The sequence below is a fragment of the Cornus florida genome, unplaced genomic scaffold, assembly GCF_030987335.1.
Source record: "Cornus florida cultivar Cherokee Brave unplaced genomic scaffold, ASM3098733v1 CherokeeBrave_3.0.0_Hap2_Chr10, whole genome shotgun sequence".
Lineage (NCBI taxonomy): Eukaryota > Viridiplantae > Streptophyta > Magnoliopsida > Cornales > Cornaceae > Cornus > Cornus florida.
Genome location: NW_026775580.1, coordinates 98,040,696 through 98,062,064, shown reverse-complemented (window position 1 = coordinate 98,062,064; position 21,369 = coordinate 98,040,696). Strand labels below are relative to the sequence as shown.

At 34.0% G+C, this 21,369-nt stretch overlaps 1 protein-coding gene across 1 annotated transcript in view; it reads right to left on the bottom strand.

The window, feature by feature from the left end:
* Nucleotides 1-16,626: 16,626 nt before the first annotated feature.
* LOC132278210 (protein LAZY 1-like) overlaps nucleotides 16,627-21,369 on the bottom strand; it is a 41,817-nt gene continuing 37,074 nt past the window's right edge. The window contains exon 6 of the mRNA XM_059780018.1: nucleotides 16,627-16,900. Within this exon, the coding sequence (XP_059636001.1) occupies nucleotides 16,627-16,900 (274 nt within the window). The remainder of the gene's footprint in view (nucleotides 16,901-21,369) is intronic.

Sequence of the window (21,369 nt, the reverse complement as noted above, 5' to 3'; positions counted from 1 at the left end):
AAATAGTACTGAGGCGGCTTGATGGCTAGCCTCCAGCAGTACTTTATGCTTGTGTGTTTGTTGTCGTAAACGGCACGTAATTTGGTAAGATCGATCGGTAGTAGACAAGTCAGTTATTTTAGCATTATATATTATATTTCGTGTTTAACAACGGTGAATATGTGGTGGATTCATCATTAAGGATACCAAATTACTGTAATATCATGCATGTTTATTTTATTCTTAGTCAATCGGTTGGTTTTGACTAAATTTATTTTATATATATATATATATATACCTTAACCTCTTTGAACACTATATAATTTATCAAAAAAATACACATAATTATTCCATTCTATACATACCGAGCAAGTTTTGGAAGTCTCCCATTAAAATTTGAACTCTTAACCTCTAAAATGTAAGATTTTTATTATTAATATTTTATTATAATAAAAAAATATACTAGTATTTTACCCAAAAAAAAATAAAAAATAAAAAGGAAAAAGAATAGTACAAGTGGATTTTTCGTCCCAATGAATTTTCACATGTTAAGAGAAAATTCCTAATAAAGTAGCCAGCCCCACGAGCATGCGATTCATGGATTATGTCCTCCCCTGTCAATTCATCTCACGTGGAACAATCTCTTTGGTCAAAGCACGTGCAATCAAACAAGTCCGGAAGTAAGAAGAAGCTTCAAGGTAGAGAAGAAGAATATAGATATCATAAAGGGGAGTAGATATACGGTGCAGTGTATTGCGTTATTGGTACATCCGTTTAATAAAAATATATGGAGTAATTTTTTTATAGGTGGAATTAATTTCATTAAATGTTACTAGTACATTTTTATTTTTATAAGCAGATCATACACTTATTTGTTGGCAAATGTTTCACTAGTTTAGTGGATTAGTGTAATGGGTTGGCACTTATCTATTTATTCAAAAAAACTTGAATTTTTTTATAAATGGACAAGTGCTTATACCCATCCATTTATACTCAATTATTTTCTCATCCGAATTCAATATAGAACAAATGACCCTTGTTTCTCCCCCACCAAAACTAGCAACACTCTCGTTGTGATACGGGCCACTTTGCCCATCCGGGGTGCTCACCCGAACGCTTGGCATGACACCAGATCAAGGACTGAACCTGATTTTTATACCAACTGTAATGGGTGGACGCTTATCCATTTACCTAAAAACTCAAACGGTTGAATAGTACTACATACTTACCAATTTATATCTAATAACTTTTTCATCTAAATCTGATATGGGACAAATGACCCTTATTACCGTTAGTATGACTATAAACCTTTATATTTACTAATTTAATAAAAATTAAATTAAATTTCTTTGAATAGAAATAAATAAGTGTATGAGTTTAACGTAAAAGAGGCAATTTGAACAAGAAAAATTATATATTTTAAACTCAAATTTAACAGTATATATATTATGCTAGATACCGATATCATATATACCACGAGGTTAGTTGGTGATTATTTTACTGTGCTTGGGCATAATTAAATTTGCCCGTTGGAAATGAGTCAAACAAAATCGGGTCAATAAGCAACGATACCAAGCTGACTAGATGCCCGTTGTCCTCTAGTGGAATTTTTCGAATCCCGTGGGTGCTCTTGTAGATCAAGACCACACCAAAACACTTTAGCAAGCAGCAAATTTTGCATGTCCACCATGTGGCCTTTAGTAAAAAGTTAAAAACAAAACGGCTGCTTATCAAATATTCTCAATACTTAGGGCCTGTTTGGAATTTGTAGTGTGGTGTAGTGTAGTGTTTTAGCCTAGAACAGAATAAGTGTTGTGTGGTGTAGTGTTTTGAGAGGAGAACAAAACATGTTTGGCGACAAAAATTTGCACTGAAAATTTTGGAATAGAAATTATTATAATTTTTTTTAATGATTAAAATAAATTAATTACTTCACTTGATTAGTTTGCAAAACAAGAATTGCAGAGCTTGATTAGTTGATTTAGAAAAAAAATTAAAACAAAAACTATACACCACACAGAATTGCAGTTGCAGAGACAGAGAGACTAGGGCAATTGGGAGGCTGAAATGATTTGCCCTAAAAAAAAAAAGGGAAGTCTAGCGTTGATCATTAATTAGTCACAGAAACCCTAGAGTTGGCTTCATCTTCAAAAAAAATTCGTATCAGAGAACAAAAATGGCAACCGTCTCCTCTGCCTCTCCTTGCTCCTTCCCCCACCAATCGCAACCATCTTGTCCTAGGTCGAAAAGCCAAACGTGACGGTTTCTTCTCTCTCACCGAAACCACCATCTACCTCCTCCAACAGCCCAATCAACAAAACCCCAAACCAAACACTCCAATTTTCATTCCCTGGTTGGTTAGGGTTGAAGAGATCGAAAATGGCAAAAACCGTGCCCTACATCCCGTCTCTCAAAGGAAAATACCCAAAAAGGTTTCCGAAACAACTCAATTTGCTATATATGGTATTGGGTATCAAAAGTTTGTAGTTGCAGAGAGAGATCGAAAGAGAGACTAGGGCAAGTTCATCATTGAGAATCCAGATCCGGCCATGAGCTGTGAGGATCCGGTGGAGACGACTGGCTTGGCGCCGGCGAAGAGGGAGAGAGAGAATAGAGATTGAGGCATTTAGGAGGCTGAATGATTTGCCCTAAAAAAAATTAAAACAAAACCCCTACAGGTTTGCAGTTGGAGAGAGAGAGAGAGAAAAAGAGAGAGAGACTGGTAAGTTCAGAGTTGAGACGAGAATAGAGATGGAGGCAGAACACTTGGAACAAGTTTTTTTTGTTCCAACATTTGGCCCAAACAGTGCAAAGTGTTCTGATACTGTTCAAACCAGCATAACCTACGCTAAACATGTTTTGTTCCTCAATAATGCTCAATAGTACTACTGTAGCACTGTTGGGAACAATACGCCACACCACAGAACAAAACTCAAACAGGCCCTTACATTACAATTTTACCCTAGATAGCTTCCCTTGTGTCCTCGTCCTCGAAGATTGGGAGTTTTCCAAGAAAAAAAACAAATGATATGCTTTTCACACATTACTATTTTTTTTTTTTTTTTTTTTTTTTTTTTTGTTTTTCCTTAACCAGGAAAGACACTCATTTTTTCTCCTTATGAGGCTTAAATCATTGATATTTTATCTTATACGGTAAAAAGTATCACTAAATTAAAAAAATATTTAATGTTCTCACTGTATCGTGCATTAAGCATGTCAGAACTATTCATGCATAACATGCACGAGAATGAATGACATTCTAATGTCTCGATGCACGATGCACCGAACACACCAAATATATTTTTCACTAAACCACAACCCTTGATCTATGAGTATGCGACTTTGTATCATTGATTTTTCTTTTGATAGTTTTAAGAGGATTTAAATTTTCGACCTCCAAAATATGAAATAAACGTCTTTGTCATTACACTATACTCTTAAAGTCATCATTAAATTAAAAAAAAATTCACGATTTAGGAACCAAGTTCACGTGAAAGCACTTCCCAATAATTAATGGATCTTAAAAATGACAAATCCTATTTATAATATGGTTAAATAAAAAGGAAGAGGTGTGCTAAAAAAATTCAAACCTTGTGTGTTTTTTTAGGGCAGTCAAAGAAACCATACCTACCCACATGTTTCTACAATACTATTCTTTAATTTGTCCTTCTTGTTCCAATAATTGTGTCAAGAGTTTTAACACTTATATAATACGAATTATAACATTAGCAAATCTATACTGTATTTTACCAAGAATTCAATGGATGTGGAAAGCTATATGGGACTTCACTATTCATAGTCCATGATGTTGGACTATATGCCATCTCTCTTTATTAAAGTATTAACTGGATTTGAATAGTAAGCTACAGTTATCTTGTGAGGAGGATTAGATTGGTCAATTGTGTCATATCAATTACGACTACCATGTATGAATTCCTTTTAAAATTTTGTGCTAAACCACAAGCATGATTGAAATTAAGTATTGTGAAAGTCCACCAACCGCATGGTAATATTATTTTTTAAGAGTAGATTTCTGTGGGGGTGACCACGAATCGAATCGGATCAGATTATGCATCAATTCTAATCCGATCCGCTCATAACGGATTAGGGAATTTTGAATCCGCCATCAATCTGTTAGTTTATGGATCAGATGGGATCCGTGAATTCACGGATCGGATCGGATCCAATCCGCGGACTGAATTATCCAAATTAATCTATTTTTAATTTTTTACCAATTTCATATCCAATTACAAAAGTGTATAATAGAACATAGATTAACCCAATTTAAATGCATAATAACAAGAATAATCAAACTGTAAAATATTGCATAACCAAAAGGACAGTAGTTATCCAAATTATCCAAAAAAACACTTAATTAGTTATCAAAAAAAATACTAATATGTTTTATATCAGTGTGTAATATATTAATATGTATAATACTTAATTAGTTACCAAAAAAAATGATATGTGGCACACGGATTGCCACAGAGTTGTTATATATTAATATTATATATATATATTTTACGAATTACCCACGGATTGCCACGGATCGGATTGAATTTTTGACAACCTAATCCGTGATCCGATCCGTGAACTAAGGATTTAATTTTTTAAAATCCGCCACCGATCCCTGGATCTGGTAATCAGATCCGATCCGTACGGATCGGATCGAGTTTGCGGATTGGTTGATTTTTTGTCCACCCCTAAATTTCTGACAAATTAGAAAGAAGTGAATTCGAATATGAGTACATTCGTTCGGAGAGATGGTAATTCTGCGTGATGCCTGATAACTCAGATGTGTTGGAGTTTGTTTGTTTGGTGCATAATTATTTTACTTTCTTCTTCTTTTAATGTTTATATTATTTTTAAATTTATTTATTTTATGGGAGGGGGTTGGTTGGAATTATAAAACATGTGCAGTTGAAGTTTCTTGTGCCTGGGAAGTCATGAAATAATGTCATTTGGGCCCCCATTGAAAGTTTGAATTGTCTGAAAATTGGATTATTGAGACGGGTTGCTGCTGCCTTGCTAGGGGATCGATCAGTCAGCAGAGAGGCGCAGCCACAGCTTTCCGAGGAATCATTATTTTGGCCAAATTCAAAGATGTCAATGTCTACATGCCTTGTATGCTGACCTCATCCATTGCGTCGAACTTGAATCTAATAAAAATCAATCATCTCTTCTGGACATTTCGATTCAGTATTTATATATTTTTAGTGAATTTAAATAAGTAATGTAAAAATGTTAAAAAGTAAAAATAAGCAAATATAAGCCTTCCTTTGTCCTTCCTTCGCGTGCTTTCGAGAGTGTCCTCGTTTTGGCTTAATCATATGCACAGACATGACAATAAAATATCAAATCTAAAATCTTTAAAAATCATATTTACGAGGAAACTATTATTTCTCATATTCCGTTGAATATCCTCCATCGAACGCAGCTTGACTTACACTGATTTTAGAGACTTTTGATTGTTGTTTGTTATTTGTTAAAAATAAAATAAAATAAAATAAAAAATAAAAATATAAGCCTTACATGATGTAAGATGTTACACAAATGTTAAATCCTCTGTGTAAATATATTGTAAAAGTGTTATATCATAATTTTATGAATACTGCATCTTTAATATGGTCGTGTTGCATTGGTCAAATAAAGGGCATTAGAGGATGATAGGATTCGACTAGAACGAAAATATTCTCAACAAGTCTAATGAACAGTGATTACATTTCTTATAATTTATTAGTGGTTTTACATTCAAATGTAAAGAACGAAGATTGAGAATCATAATAATAACTAATCGTCTTGCTTTGACTCTATGATTATAGATACAATTTACGAATATAGTAACGAAATATTGCACCTATTTGAATTTGGATCCTATTCAATGTATGATGAGTAACATTTTCTATCCATTATAGTAGTAAATCAATTCAATTAGTTATGTCAAGAAGGAAAAAAATTTGTTATGTCAAGATTGAAATTTTTAAACGCGTTAAATAAATTGTTAATATGCTCTAATGTTTATACAAAACAAAGTTCCCGCCACATAAGATTTTGCGGACGATTATAAACCCTATTTATCTATTCATATGATACTTTAGTGTAAGCATTAGACCTGTCAATAAATTAAACTTTTATTAAATGTAATCAAAATATAATCTAATAATTTTTATAGTATATATTGAATATATTTAATAACTCAATTTGAATCATAACAGGATTAAAATTTCTAACAGCAGAATTTTCACTCTCTTAGAAACTTTATTATACTTATTTTTTTCAGGTTGGGTCTTGTCAGGTTTGGATTGATACTTGACTGATTTAAATTCAGATTGACAATTTATGTTATCAGTACAGATTTGATGGAGTTAGGTTTTTGACAATTTATATTGTTCCATGGTATCATTGGATATGCATCAGATCAGGTGTAGATGAGGGCATGATGGTCATTTGGACCGAACCAAGTCCGGATCGTTTTAAAGACCTAGCTAACGGGTCTGACGGTCAGTCATGGTCAGGATTTCAAGTAATTGGGTCATGTTTTTTTACCTAATTCGGAGCAACTTTTCTTACAGTAATCATGACTTCTAGTTAGACATCCCAGTCATGTAAAATTTTAAAATAAATAATAATAATTAAAAAAAAAAAAAAAAACTTAATCTTGTATCACAAGTGATATTGTGGATGAACACGCATGAATGATTCCATTATAATGACATATTTATCTTAAATTATCTACCGTCAATTGTGGCGTAATGGTGATATTACTTTAGAGGACTCTTTTAACAATTTTTACTTTTTAATGGAGGAAGGGAACGAATGTTCGTACTCGCAATATCAATTGCGATCGTGATATAATATACTTGGATGACTATTGATATAAATCGGTCGAATCAATCAGTTCATAAAGACATGTACGGTATCGGACTCTTAAAAAAAAGTTACAAACTGACGGATTCGACAAATCATGTACCAAACAAAATTCATATAACAAAAAAAATTTATAATTAATAAAATAGTTAGAAAAAATATTTTGTTGAGCAAAGTAGTTGTCGTTAATAATTTTTTTTTTTTTTTTGTAAAACTAAACGTATATGATTAGGCCTTGGCAATCAAATCATTCAGATTTTGATGTTAATATTATTATTTTCTCTTCTTCTTTCCACTGTTATTATTTTAAACATAACATAAAAATCTAAGTAGGTTTTTTCTTCTTTTTCCTTCTATATTTTATTTGTCTTTAGTTTTCTTTCTTTTATTTTGATCATTGTTAGTTGATTTTTTTAAACATTAATTTCTTTTGCACTAACGGAGTGTATCATCGAATCTAATAAATATGAATTCGTTTATGAATTATTAGTTGAATTATCTAATCCGATGAAAGAAAGCATTTATTGTATTTAGATGAGATCAGGGTATCTAACCCGGTCCAAATTAATTAAATTGCATGGACGTCTCCCCATAACACATTGATGAAAGCATGATGTAGTGTTCAAATTCATACGCCTAGGTGCTTTAAATAACTGGTGAATTCAAGACAACGTGTATATCTATCTATCTATCTATCTATATATATATATATATATATACACACTGCAATGTATGAATAGGTGTGTTCCTGCACTCGTGTTTTTCTTCTTTGAATTGACTGTTTCATAATTCCACACTCAATCAATTTCTGAGACACGTTGAAAGGAACTTTCCCAGCACAAGACGAAGGAGGCTTCAAACTCTCTCTCTCTCTCTCTCTCTCACACACACACACACACACTTACACACTTTTTCTGGTTTGGTTTGATGTTAATACTTATCGTATATGTATGATTACTTGTGTTTCGCAAGTCACGTCTATATATATATATATATATAAATAGCTTCCCTTTTTCTATTTTTGCCATCGCTCAATTATTACACTAAAAAGGCATGCATTTCCTTTTTATGTTACACAAAAGTGTTGCCAATAATTTTCAGCATTCAGAGCAAACAAATGATTTTCACTTGAGGCAAATGGAGGATTTAATTAGAATTAGACTGTTCAGCATTTTTCAATTTTCATATTATACACGTGAACGTACTAATTTATAGTCCTCCTATTTCACAAAACATTAAGAAAAGTCTACAATTTTCATTCTAAACTATTTTTAACAATTCTTTCTAAATTTTAACTAGTAACGAGAATTAAGTATAAGAGACATTTACATCATTTAATTTAAAAAAATTAAATTTGAAAAATAAAAAAAGAATGCATTTATAAAAATAAAAAAAAATGTGTATTTATCATTTCTTTTTGTAATTTATGATTTTCTCTTTTGGTACCCAAGGATTTTACAGTGCAAAACGTGCCCAAGAAAATGTTGGCGGTGTAAGTTTTGTCAAATCCACTTTCATCCGCGCCCACTGTTTTGTAAAATTATGAAGAATCTATACATTCATGCATGTGTATATGTGTGTGTGCATATATATATATATATATATATATATATATATGTATGTATGTATGTATTTGTGTGTACGGAAATGACGGTTCTAGCCTCAAGCAATGAATAAGTGTAGAGTCACTGTATATAGTCGATTATCAATTTGATTAATTTCAACATTCTTTTTATCAATATTTACTTTTCCTTCTAGATGAAAATTTAAAGATTTAAATCCAAAAACAGGGCAATAGATATGTATGTGATTGACTTATCAAATAAGAGACTAGAACATTTGACATTTCTCTCCAACTTCTTTACAATACCTTGATATATATATATATATATATATATATATATATTAATATTAATATTAATATGTATATCCATAATTTTGTAGAATCGATCGAAACTACTCTTCATGAGGAAAAAAGATTATGTAGCAAGAAAACTGTAAAGAAACATGCAAGTTTTAAAAAAAAATTGAAGGATTTTTACACATAGTTCTTGATTCATTATATAGAGACAATTTTCATACCAAAAAAAATAAAAAATAAAAAATGATGTACTATTCAATTAATAGATTTAATACTTACAATAAATTGAATACTTACATCAAAGGTCTGAGTAAACCTTTAAATTTTTCCTCTAAAGTGAATGTTCTTACTTATTGTAGATCCTTTAGCAAGATCATTTTTTCTTCGTCTTGATAATAATTTTCCCTTTAGAAATCACCAATATACCTCGATGAATAACCTTGGAGGTAAGGCTTGTGGTAGCCTCTTTTAGAAGAGAAAACAAACCCTAAAAACTAGAGAGAGAAAATATATTTCTTTTTCTTCTAAATGTCTACCTAAAAATATACATGGACCCATGTATATATAGGCAACATAAAGATAAGAAAATGAAACAATAAATCATTCTCAATCTCTAATTACCATATCTCAATTCTAATAGGACTCCAATATCAACTTAGGCTATGAGTGAGAATCATTTGGGCTTACTATTTTCTGGCTACTATAAATTAATAATTGGTCTGATCCATTAAACTATGGACCCAATTCAATTAATTCATAAATTAATTTCTATTCCACTAAAAGAAATTAATTGCACTTCAATTAAATAGTAAATAACTTCAAAGTCAATATTACACTTTAACCCCTCTATGCATAATTATTTATCGGATTATAAGGCCATCAATCCGACAACATAATTAATATATTTATTTTGTGTGATACCCCTCGGATCCGAGACACGAGTTGATCAGGCCCAGGCCCAAACCCAAGGGAAATATCAACCAATTAATACTTTAATAAACACAGAATACAAATTGAATTAAGAAATAAAATTTAAGCTGAAAGAAACTAAATATAAATCCTTTAAAAACTGAATACTGATAATCCCAATAATCCAAAACCTCCAATAGATTAAACAACTCAGAAATTCATCTCTAGTGGACCCCTAATGAAAACCAAACTAAATGAAAACAACTGAAAGATTATCCTGATATAACCTATGAATAGAAAATCATACATCATCGGTAGAGTGAGTAGAAACCTCTGCTCAGCATGAACACGTCTAAGTCTGGAACTGTCGTGTACCTAAAAAATAGAAATGGGTCAGACCCACGCGCAAGTTTTATACTACTACAATCCAAATAGAGGTCCGATACGTATGTACACCCTAAACGATTCAACAATAGCTAATAGTCCGTAGATATATATATAGTCACATTAAAGGACTCTCATTGGACTACATGCCGGTCTCAACCTGAATAGAGGTAACGTGCTAAAATGCACATAAAGTGGGCATGTGTACCTAAACCTAAACATGGTACACCTCTAACCATCGTATCCAGTTATGCATCCCAATGCATATACGCTCCCTAACCGTCGATCCTAAGACTCAAGCTCATATCGAGGTATCATAACAATATATTTAAAATCCATCCTGAATCCTAATAGTGCCGCTCAACTAGTCGTTGCCATAACACCACAATCAATAAGACTTAACTTTTAGTTAATCCAATTCCTAATTCAGAGTAGGTAGGTCTTGGTATTTTGAAACCAAACCGTCCCTAGTATACCACCGTCCCATACCGGTGTATACTATCCAATCATCCAGCAGTTGATAATATCAACAATTAAAGTAAACATCAACTAAATCCATATCTCCATCACTGATACTAACAGGCATAGTGTAAGCATAAATAAACAGAATCAACTATATACATAAACAAGTTCAGTTTTATATCCAACACTGATACTAACAGACATAATGTAAGCATCAAAAAACATAGTCACTGTATAACACAAACCTACTCAGTTTAGGTTGTTTCATAAAATCAAGTATAATGATAAGATTATTTCAAATTATCATTCAACACTCAGCAGCTGATATTACAGACATTTAGAGTAAACATCAACAAAGTCCATTCCTCCAACAGTTGATACTAATAGTATTAATGCAAGCATCAACACAGAATTACAGTATGTGTATATATATGCTTAATCCATGGTATTTCCCAGAATCCAGTAGTGTTAAGTTGTCTGAATCTCAACATTATTAAACACTAACTCTTCCAAAACAGATGTAATTCAGCAACTGATCATGATACATGGTGGAACATGTTCCAGTTATATTATTCATTCCAGAAAAATTACTAACATAACTGATTAAGCAATTTAAATCTTCTAGCTCTAAGCATTGCGTTAATTTGTTTAAACTATCCACTGTCCAAGCTACCCAGGTATTTAGTTTATTAATACACCTCTTGGAACCTTAACACAGCCATGATCCTCATTTAAACCTTCCACATTCAGACCTAAACTCATCCAAAAATCCCAGAAATCACTCTACTGCATGAAAAAATTACAGAGAACGAAAAAAAAAAAAAAAATTCACCAAAGGAGACGTCTCCTAAATTGTGGAGACGCCTCATTTAGACCTTAGAGCCGGCTCCACATTTGGGAGCCGCCTCTAAACACAAAGGAGCCGGCTCCACATTTGGGAGCCGCCTCTAAACACAAAGGAGCCGACTATCTCCCTCTCTGCCCCATCTCTTTGTCTTCCCTCTTCTTCAGACGACTTCTGCAGCTTCTCTGCACTACGCTATAGTTTCCAAAGGTTGTAACTCAATCCCGGTAGGTTCCCAGTCCATGTTTTAGGCTTAATTACATTCCATACATAGGTTTAAGCAGAGAATTAAACAAGCAAATATCACTTTTTAACAGTTATAGCAAGTATGAAAACATACTGTTTCAAGTCAAGTTTTAACATAAACAGATAACGTTTTTTTTTTATTCAATCAACCCTAGAATTATTTAGGAATGCAAAGAACACGAAACCTAAGGGAAAGAGTAAGGATAGAACTTGCATTACACCAACGTCCGTCTATAATCTCCGACGAATCCTTTGTTTCTTCACTTGGTTGATTCCCCAGACGTCTCCAAACTTCATGTGTCTTACTATGGCGTAATATACTTCTAAAACCCTAGGCAGACACCGTATATGAGTATTTATAAGCCATACTAATCCTAGGCTCTCTCAACCCTAATTGGATTTACACGGCCCATAGAGAAATCTAGGTTAAAACTTATGTCGGCTACTTAAGTGTATACTATATATACAACAAACCCTAACAGTTACGTTAACAAAAAAATAAATTACATTTAATTAAATAAATTCATAACTTTAAATATATACTTAACACAATTAATTAAAACAAAAAACAATTAAATAATAATTAACATAATAATACAATTAAAGCAATAATTAAAACCATTAAATAAAAACAACTAATTTAAATCAATGAAACAAACACAAATACACTTAAACAATTAAAATTTAAAATTTAAACAATAAAATAAATACCAGGACTATCCTTTTAAAATTAGGGGTATTTGTTTTTATTACCTTTAATTATTTCCAGCTTGATCACAATAAAAGTTTGTTTGACAAAAATAATAATTTACTAAATAAATATATAGAAAACATTTTGTCTAAAACATACGAAAGCCTTTGAATTTAATTTGTGATCAACCATAATTAATACAAAATAAATATAAGTAGCACTGATGCAAATATTGATAATATAACTCTCTAACTATTAATTACATAACTACTCAAAGTATCAGTCTAAGGATCCCGAAATATCCGCCGAATAAATCAAAGTAATTATTAATTAATAAAAAGAGTCTATACTTCTCTCATACTTGAGAGTCAAAAAGCCATAACTGTAATAGAGAACAATTGCATACGACGGTTCTCGCAATATATCTCAACCTATTATGGACTCGGTTCAAGTCTTAGTTAATTAAATGTCCATCCATAATTACCGACTTTGAACCATTTATGATTACTAATTTATAACTTAGTATTAATTGCCATTACATACATATATAAAATATATCTTGTAATCAAGTGGACACAATCAATTCCATAATGAATCAGAAAAATAAGACATTCCATTCACCAATTGTATAATGCCTTAATAATAATATTCAGATAAGGAACCATGACTTTTACAATCCAAATAAGAATTTGTTATGCTAGGGCACACATATCCCAATTGCTCCCACTTGCCCTTATAGCCAATTCGAATCACATCTAACTCCCATGTTTTCATATGACGATTAAACATCTTGATTGGTAAAGCCTTTGTGAATAGATCAGCAAGGTTATGTTCCAATGCAATCTTGGCCACAAGTATATCTCTTCACTTTACTATATCACGAACCACATGATGTTTCCTCTGAATGTGCCTTGTTCCTTTATGAAATTTTGGGTCTTTGGTTTGGGCTATAGCCGCACTATTATCGCAATGAAGCATCATAGGCCGATCTATATGCTCCACAACCTCCAGTTCAATTAGAAAGTTTCTCAACCAAATAGCTTCTTTTGTTGTCCCCTGCTTTACACTCTTCCAACTAACTGCCCCTCCATTGAGTTTGAACACATATCAAGATGTAGATCTCCTCGCATCTGCATCCGATTAGAAATTAGAATCCATATATCTTACTGGAACCAGATCATCGCTTCCATAAACGAGCATGAGATTCTTAGTTCTTCTAAGGTATTTTAAGATATTCTTCACAGCTAGCCAATGATCAAGTTCAGAATTTGACTGATATCTACTGACAATCCCTACAAAGTAACAGATGTCTGGTCTGGTACAGACCATGGCATACATGAAACTGCCAACTGCCGAAGCATATGGTATCCTCTTCATTTGCTCAATTTTCTTATCAGTCTTGGGAGACTGGTCATTAGAAAGAGCCAATCCATATTTAAATGATAAAAACCCTTTCTTAGAGTTTTCCATTCCAAACCTGGTCAAAACTTTGTCAATGTAAGACTCTTGAGACAAGCCTATTTACTTTTTAACTCGATCTCGCAAAAGCTTGATCCCAAGAATATAGCTTGCTTCTCCAAGATCTTTTATCTCAAATTTATTGAACAACCACCTTTTAACTAATAACAAAGCCTCTATATCATTACCAATGAGTAAGATGTCATCAACATATAAAACGAGAATCATGATGATATTACCCTGTTTTTTCTTGTAAACGCAAGGTGCAAACACGTTTTGTTCAAAACCAAATAATTTAACTACCTAATCAAAACAAATGTTCCATGTGCGTGAAGCTTGCTTAAGTCCATAAATAGACCTATTCAACTTACACACACTGTCCTTACAACCTTTAACCACGAAACCGTCTAGTTACCTTATGTAGATGTCTTGTTCAAGATGGCCATTTAAAAATGTCGTCTTAATATCCATCTGCCATATCTCATGGTCATAATGAGCACTAATGGCCAAAAGAATGCAAATAGATTTAAGCATTGCAACTGGTGAGAAAGTATCCTCATAATCAATACCTTCACGTTGAGTGAAGCCTTTGGCAACTATTCTAACTTTGAATGTCTTAACATTCCCATCCATTCCTCTCTTTCGTTTGTAGATCCACTTACAACCAATGAGCTGAACCCCATTAGGAAGTTCCACAATTTCCCAGACTTCGTTAGAATACATAGATTCCAACTTTGATTTCATGGCATCTTTCCAACGACTCACATCTATATCGATCAACGCTTCCACATAGCTTACTGGGTCCAACTCATGCTTATCGGGGACAGTCTCATAGACCTCACCCAAAAGCGTTAGCTTATCGGGTCGGATGATAGTCTTCCCACTACGACGAAGGACCGGTGCAGGAATCGATGTACTAGATGATGGTATTTCAACAGAGACTTTTTGTGTCTCATCATTCTCAGTATTTATATTAGGTGTGTCCACAGGGGGTATATCTGATGTGCCAACCATCTCCTCTAACACTATTTGGCTACTAGGTATGTAGTTCATACTATAATCCTCTTCCAGGTATACAGCATGAGTGTTGACAATAACCTTATTGTCCCTGGGATTATAAAATAATCCACCCTAGTGCCCTTATGATAGCCAAAAAATAAGCATGCATCTGATCTTGCTTCCAACTTGTCTGTCTGTTTCTTACGCACGTGTGCTGGACACCCCAATATATGCATGTGATTTAAACTAGGTTTCTATCCAAACCACAGCTCATATGGTGTTCCTGAAACAGACTTGGATGGAACATAGTTCAAGATGTACATCGCTGATTCTAAGGTTAATCCCTAAAATGATAGAGGTAATGTAGCAAAACTCATCATCGATCTAACCATGTTAAACAAAGTTCTGTTTATCCTTTATACCATTCCATTCTGTTGGGGGCAATCAGGTGCGGATAATTGGCGTGCAATACCCTCATTGACCATATGATCCTTGAACTCCCCCAAGAGGAATTCATCTCCTTAATCAGATCGAAGTGTTTTGATAAGTTTACCTAATCTACGCTCCACTTACGCCTGAAACTCACGGAATTTTCCATAAGCTTCTGACTTGTGTCGCATTAGGTAAATATATCCAAAACGTGAATAATCATCAATGAAAGTGATGAAGTACTCAAACCCTCCTCTTGCTTGGGTGTTCATAGGACCACACACGTCTGTGTGCACTAACTCTAATTGTTCTTTGACTCTATATCTTTTGGCTGAGAAAGCCTTTTGAGTCATCTTTCATTCAATACAGGATTCACAAGTTGGCATAAGCTCCTCTGCCTCACAAGGTAATAAACATTCTTTAACCAACCTTTGAATCCTATTTTGATTGATGCAACCCAATCGTAGATGCCAATGATATAATGAGTTGAGAAACTACTTTCTTTTAACATTTAATCTAGATGAAGTTGCATTTAATTCATAATTTTGCATTTGATATGAGCTAGGAGTTAAAATGTATAGACTATCTTTCAATGCACCAAAAGTTATAACACAACCATTCAATTTAATTAAAACAGTTTTCCCAAAAGTAAAAATATAGTTTTTGCAAACCAACGAATAAACTGAATTAAATTACGCCTAACATTTGGCGCATAAAGATAATCTTCTAAAATAAGACTCCTCCCACTATCAAACTGCATATGAACCACTCCCACTGCTTTAACTTCCACCTTTGCATTAAATCCCATATGCAAGTATATCTCTCCTTCATTAAGGCTTCTGGACTCCTGGAATCCCTGCAATGAATTGAAAACATGATTAGTGGTTCCAGAATCTATGCACCAGGAATCTATAGATTCAACCATATAACATGCCTCAACAATGAATATACTTTTTTCATTTGCCTTGCGTGCGAAGTGTTGGGTAGTTAGGTTTCTAGTGACCCGGTTGACCACAATGGAAGCGGTTTCCTTCGCCTTCAACCCACACTTTCTTCTTTCCCTTATCTTTTTGGATCACTTTATTTGGCACAAACACAGTTTGGGCACCATCATTCTTCTTCTTTTTGCCCTTCCTCTTGGGCCTAGAAGTGGATGGTCCAGCAGACTGAGTGTAGTTGATAAATACACCCTTACTTTTGATTATCCCTTCAAAGGCTACCAACTCATTCAAAATTTCAGCGAGTGAGTACTCAAGCTTATTCATAGAATAATTAACCCTAAAAGAGTTGAATGAGTCTGGCAATGAAGCGATAATCATGTCAATCTGAAGTTCACCATCCAAGTTGTATCCAAGGATCTCAAGTTCATTTAGAAAACCAATCATTTTTAAAACATGATCCCGAACTGGAGTACTTTGGACCATCTTGGTGGTCATCAAGTTTGTCATAGTGGTTTGGCGTGCACTTTTACTAACTTGCCCAAATATTTCCTTGAGGTTAAGCATGACTTTTGAGCAGATTCAAAAGTGAAGCAAGAATGTAGCACCTAGTCATCTCATCTACTTTATTCCACTCCTTAAAAACTTCATGCTCCTCAAGAGGATCCTCAAGCAAAGGTGGAGAAGGTCGGGGAGTAGGAAACACATAATTGAACCCTTCATATGTGAGTACAATATCTAGTAGCCTTTTCCAATCGATATAATTAGGTCCAGTTAACCGATTTCTTTTAGTATGTTTTGCAAGTGGACTAAATGGACTAGTCATGATAAATCTGAAAATAAAAACATTCATACAATAAATAAGGTGAATAAAAATAATCATGCAAAATAAAAAAATTAATGAATTGTGGGTCCCTTAACCAATTTGTATGAAAAATTGGACAATTAATATGCCAATAACTTATTCGGTTGGTGGAGTTCATTATTACTATTGACGAGAAAAACTTATTATTTTCATATTTCTTTAGGCAATGCCTTATCTATATATGAAATAATTCTCGATTTTATTTAGCCTTTCTAAAATCACCTAGTATAGACCAATCCGTTAGGGAGCTAATACTATTGATTTTAGATTGAGTGTATAACGTTATTAATGCTCCAACAAAAAATCAAATATTAAATATATTGCCATTATAAGTTTAGACTCTTTAAATCATGCGTGGGGCCTTATTTTTAAAGATCTAACTATAATGGACATTTAATAATTATATTTACGTGAGACCACTATTCTTGTAATCTAGACTCTTTAAATCATGCGTGGGGCCTTATTTTTAAAGATTTAATCACAATGGTTATAATAACGAATGCCATGAGGTAATGTATAAAAATTCCCACTCCCACTCAATTTTTAATTATTTATAATTAGGATTTTCAATTCATGATTTAATGCATGCAAAACGCCTTGATTTTAATCCAATTAAATTTAGAAAATATCTAAACTTTAAATAATTCACTAATATTTAATTTGAGGCACACTTTAAAAATAATTTACAAAAATAATTTTTCGTTTCCCAATAAGTGCCCTCTAATTAATTAGTAATCAAATTCAATTAATTTTCATAATTTAATTAATATAAATCAAGTCATTTAGATAAAAAAAAAATCATAAATCCAGTGCATGAACAATAATAATAATTAGCAATTAATTATTTCATGTATCACATAAATAGTTAAACAACAGACAAAAGCAAATTAAATAGCCAATGGAATCAGCTTTTAACATTTAAATACTATTCTTGCTGTACGAGCGTCCACCAATAGCTTGTAAACACCTGTAGGGAGCTGGTACACACTTAGAGAAACAAAACAGCCCTTGGAGCACGCCCGGAGGACCCTGCACGCGCTGGCACTCTCCTGGGGGTGCAGCAGTGCGTGGCACGCGCCTGGGGGCGCTGTGGCGCGTGGCACGCGCCTGGAAGGCACGTCAGCCAACATCCGGTGTGTGATCCCATGCCTGGTGTATTAGTAGGTGCGCCGCACCGGATCGATCTTCTCTTCTTGATTTGATCTAGCGGCTGTGGATTCGAGCGCACGATACGCTTGTGTACCGCGCCGCATCGGATCCCTTGTCTTCCTTCGGCGCCGCCCTCGTCGCTGGCGATACTCCAATCGTTGGAAATTGTAGAAAATATGGTAAAAAAAAATTAAATAAAGCCCTAAAAAATCTGGAAAAATTCTATAAAAATCCCAAAAAATTTCAGAAAATTCCAGGGACCTTATTTAATTCTGTTGGACCTTCTTGAAGCTTCATAGTACCAATTGATGAATAAAATAGATATCAGATTAATATTATATTATTTGATCAACTTATAAATTACTTTTTTGGTAATTAATTATTGGATAAGTCTTTTCCTATTTATTCCTTACTTTGATGGAAAGTGGTATTAAAGTTACTAAAAGGCAAACTCGTCCTCTCTCTGCCTTTATAAAAGTGCATATTCCCATTAATTATGTACGTTAATGAAAACAATACGTATAATATTTATGTGTGCAAAAGGCCAAGAGAGAGAAAATCAGTTTCTACACTTTGACTTTCAGTTTATCACGTTGTTCATTCTACAAAAATGATCTCGACATTTGACTTGATATCTACGATATTTGCAATTACAGATCGAGATATTTATATTTAATTATTTATTTATCCAATATAGGTATGTGAGAATAATGAAGTTTTAAGATTTGGGATTCATGTTTATTTGTGATTCCGGTGCCGCTTATGTCGCCGGCAAATCTACGGTCGCCAGAATTTGCAGAAAATTTGGAAAAATTTAAATAAAGCCCTAAAAATTCTAGAAAAATTTTAGAAAAATAAAAAAAAAATAAAAATAAAAAATCCAGAAAATTCCAGGGACATTATTTAATACTCTTGGACCTTCTTGAAGTTTCATAGTACCCATTGATGAAGATTTAAAATTAATTATACATATAAAATACAATGAAAAAATAATTAAATTACATCATTAAACTTTCTAATAGTTAAATCAAAGCCTTAATTACATTCATCCAAAGATAATATCACATTAAACCTATAAGCTTCATCCATGGCCCAAAAATACATCATCATCCATTCATAATTATACATACATCATCATCATGTATCAATATATATTAACATATTAAATCATACATCAATAAATATATATATGCATACATAATTTGGATCCATGAATGACAATTTTCATAAAAACATGATCTCTAAGAATGAATCAAATCATGCTCTGATACTATTGTTGGTTTACACAGATGCTTCGTTGCAGGGTCTTGGATGTGTTCTGATGCAGGAGGAGCGACCGATTTTGTATGGATCTCGGAAGCTTAAGCCTCATGAACTTGTTTATCCAACACATAATTTGGAGTTGGCAGCTGTGGTTTTTGCCTTACGTATTTGGAGGCATTATCTGTTGGGTGAGTCCTTCAGATTATTCAGCGATCACAAGAGTTTGCAGTATTTGTTCACTCAGCGAGAGCTGAATATGAGATAGCGCAGATGGTTGGAGTTTGTGAAGGACTATCACTTCTCTATACAGTACCATCCAGGGAAAGCGAATGTGGTGGCGGATACACTCAGTCACCAACCTGTTGGTAGTCTTTCCGCTCTATTCACTACTGAGTGGAATGCGTTGAAGAAAGTGGATGAATTATCGGATGCTTTCATGGCTTGCATGGTCGTTACACCTTCTATCATTCATAAAGTTTTGAAGGCACAACTAACGGATCAACAGTGCATTGACAAAGTTGCAGAGATGGCTTCCGGAGAGGTTTCATTCTACCATGTTGGGGTTGATGGAGGTTTACGGTACAAGGGACGGTTAGTGGTACCTTCTGCTGATGAGTTAATGAAGGATGTGATGACTAAGACTCACCACTCTAAGTTTTCTGTTCATCCAAGAGGCGACAAGATGTATCAGGATATGAAGGGGCAATTTTGGTGGGCTAGTATGAAGAGGGACATTACTCTTTTTGTCTCACAATGTAGTACTTGTCAGATAGTCAAGATTGATCATTAGAGGCCGCCAGGAGCTTTACAGCCACTGTCGATACCGAAATGGAAATAGGAGAGCATTTCTATGGATTTTGTGGAAGGGTTGCCAAATTCCTTCAAGGATCACAATTTTATTTGGGTTATCGTGGACAGATTGACGAAATCAGCTCATTTCTTGCCTATTCGCATTGACTACACTTCGGAGCAGTTGGCAAGACTTTACATTACCAAGATTGTGAAGTTACATGACATTCCATTGTCTATTATCTCGGACAGGGATTCGAGCTTTGTGTCTGGATTATGGAAGAGTTTTCAGCAGGCTTTGGGTTTAGAGTTGCATCTTAGCACTGCTTATCATCCTCAGATTGATGGACAGACTGAGCGGGTGAATCAGATCATGGAAGATATGCTCCAGTCGTGTGTTCTTGATTTCAAGGGCCACTGGGAGGATTACTTACCGCTTGTGGAGTTTGCTTATAACAATAGTTTTCAGAAGACTATTGGGATGGCACAATTTGAGGCATTATACGGCCAACAGTGTTCATCGCTTGTTTGTTGGATGGAGGTTGGCGAGAGCAGATTCTTGGGTCCTGAGTTCATCAAGGATACTTTTGAGATTGTTCTTATTAGAGATCGCATGCGCACTGCCCAGAGTAGGCAAAAGAGTTATGCGGATCGTCGCACACGTGCTTTAGAGTTTCAAGTTAAGGATCGGGTTCTACTCAAAGTGTCTCCTATGAAGGGAGTCATAGGAGACACTTTAGAGTTTTGGGAAGAAAGAGAAGTTGTCACCGCGATTTATCGGTCCATTCATGATTACGGATCGAGTCGGAGCTGTTGTGTATCGGTTGGCACTTCCGGATAATTTGGATCGTGTACACAACGTATTCCATGTTTCCATGTTACGGAAATTTCTGCGAGATGAGGATCGGTATCAGCATATCGATGTTGGGGACATTGAGTTGCAGCCGGATGCAACTTATTTGGAGCCACCATGTCGTATTGTCGACCGGCGGGATCAAATCCTTCGTAACAAAGTTATTCCTTTAGTTTGTATTCAGTGGAGTCATCACAATGAGGCTGAGTCTGCTTGGGAACGGGAAGACGCAATTCGCTCGCAATTTCCTGCAATTTTGGAAGAAGGTAAGAGCGAATTCCGAGGACGGAATTCTTTTTGTTAGGGGGGAAGAATGTAATACCCCTAATTTCAAAAGGATAGTAATGGTATTTACTTTGTTGTTTAAATTACATTTTTAATTG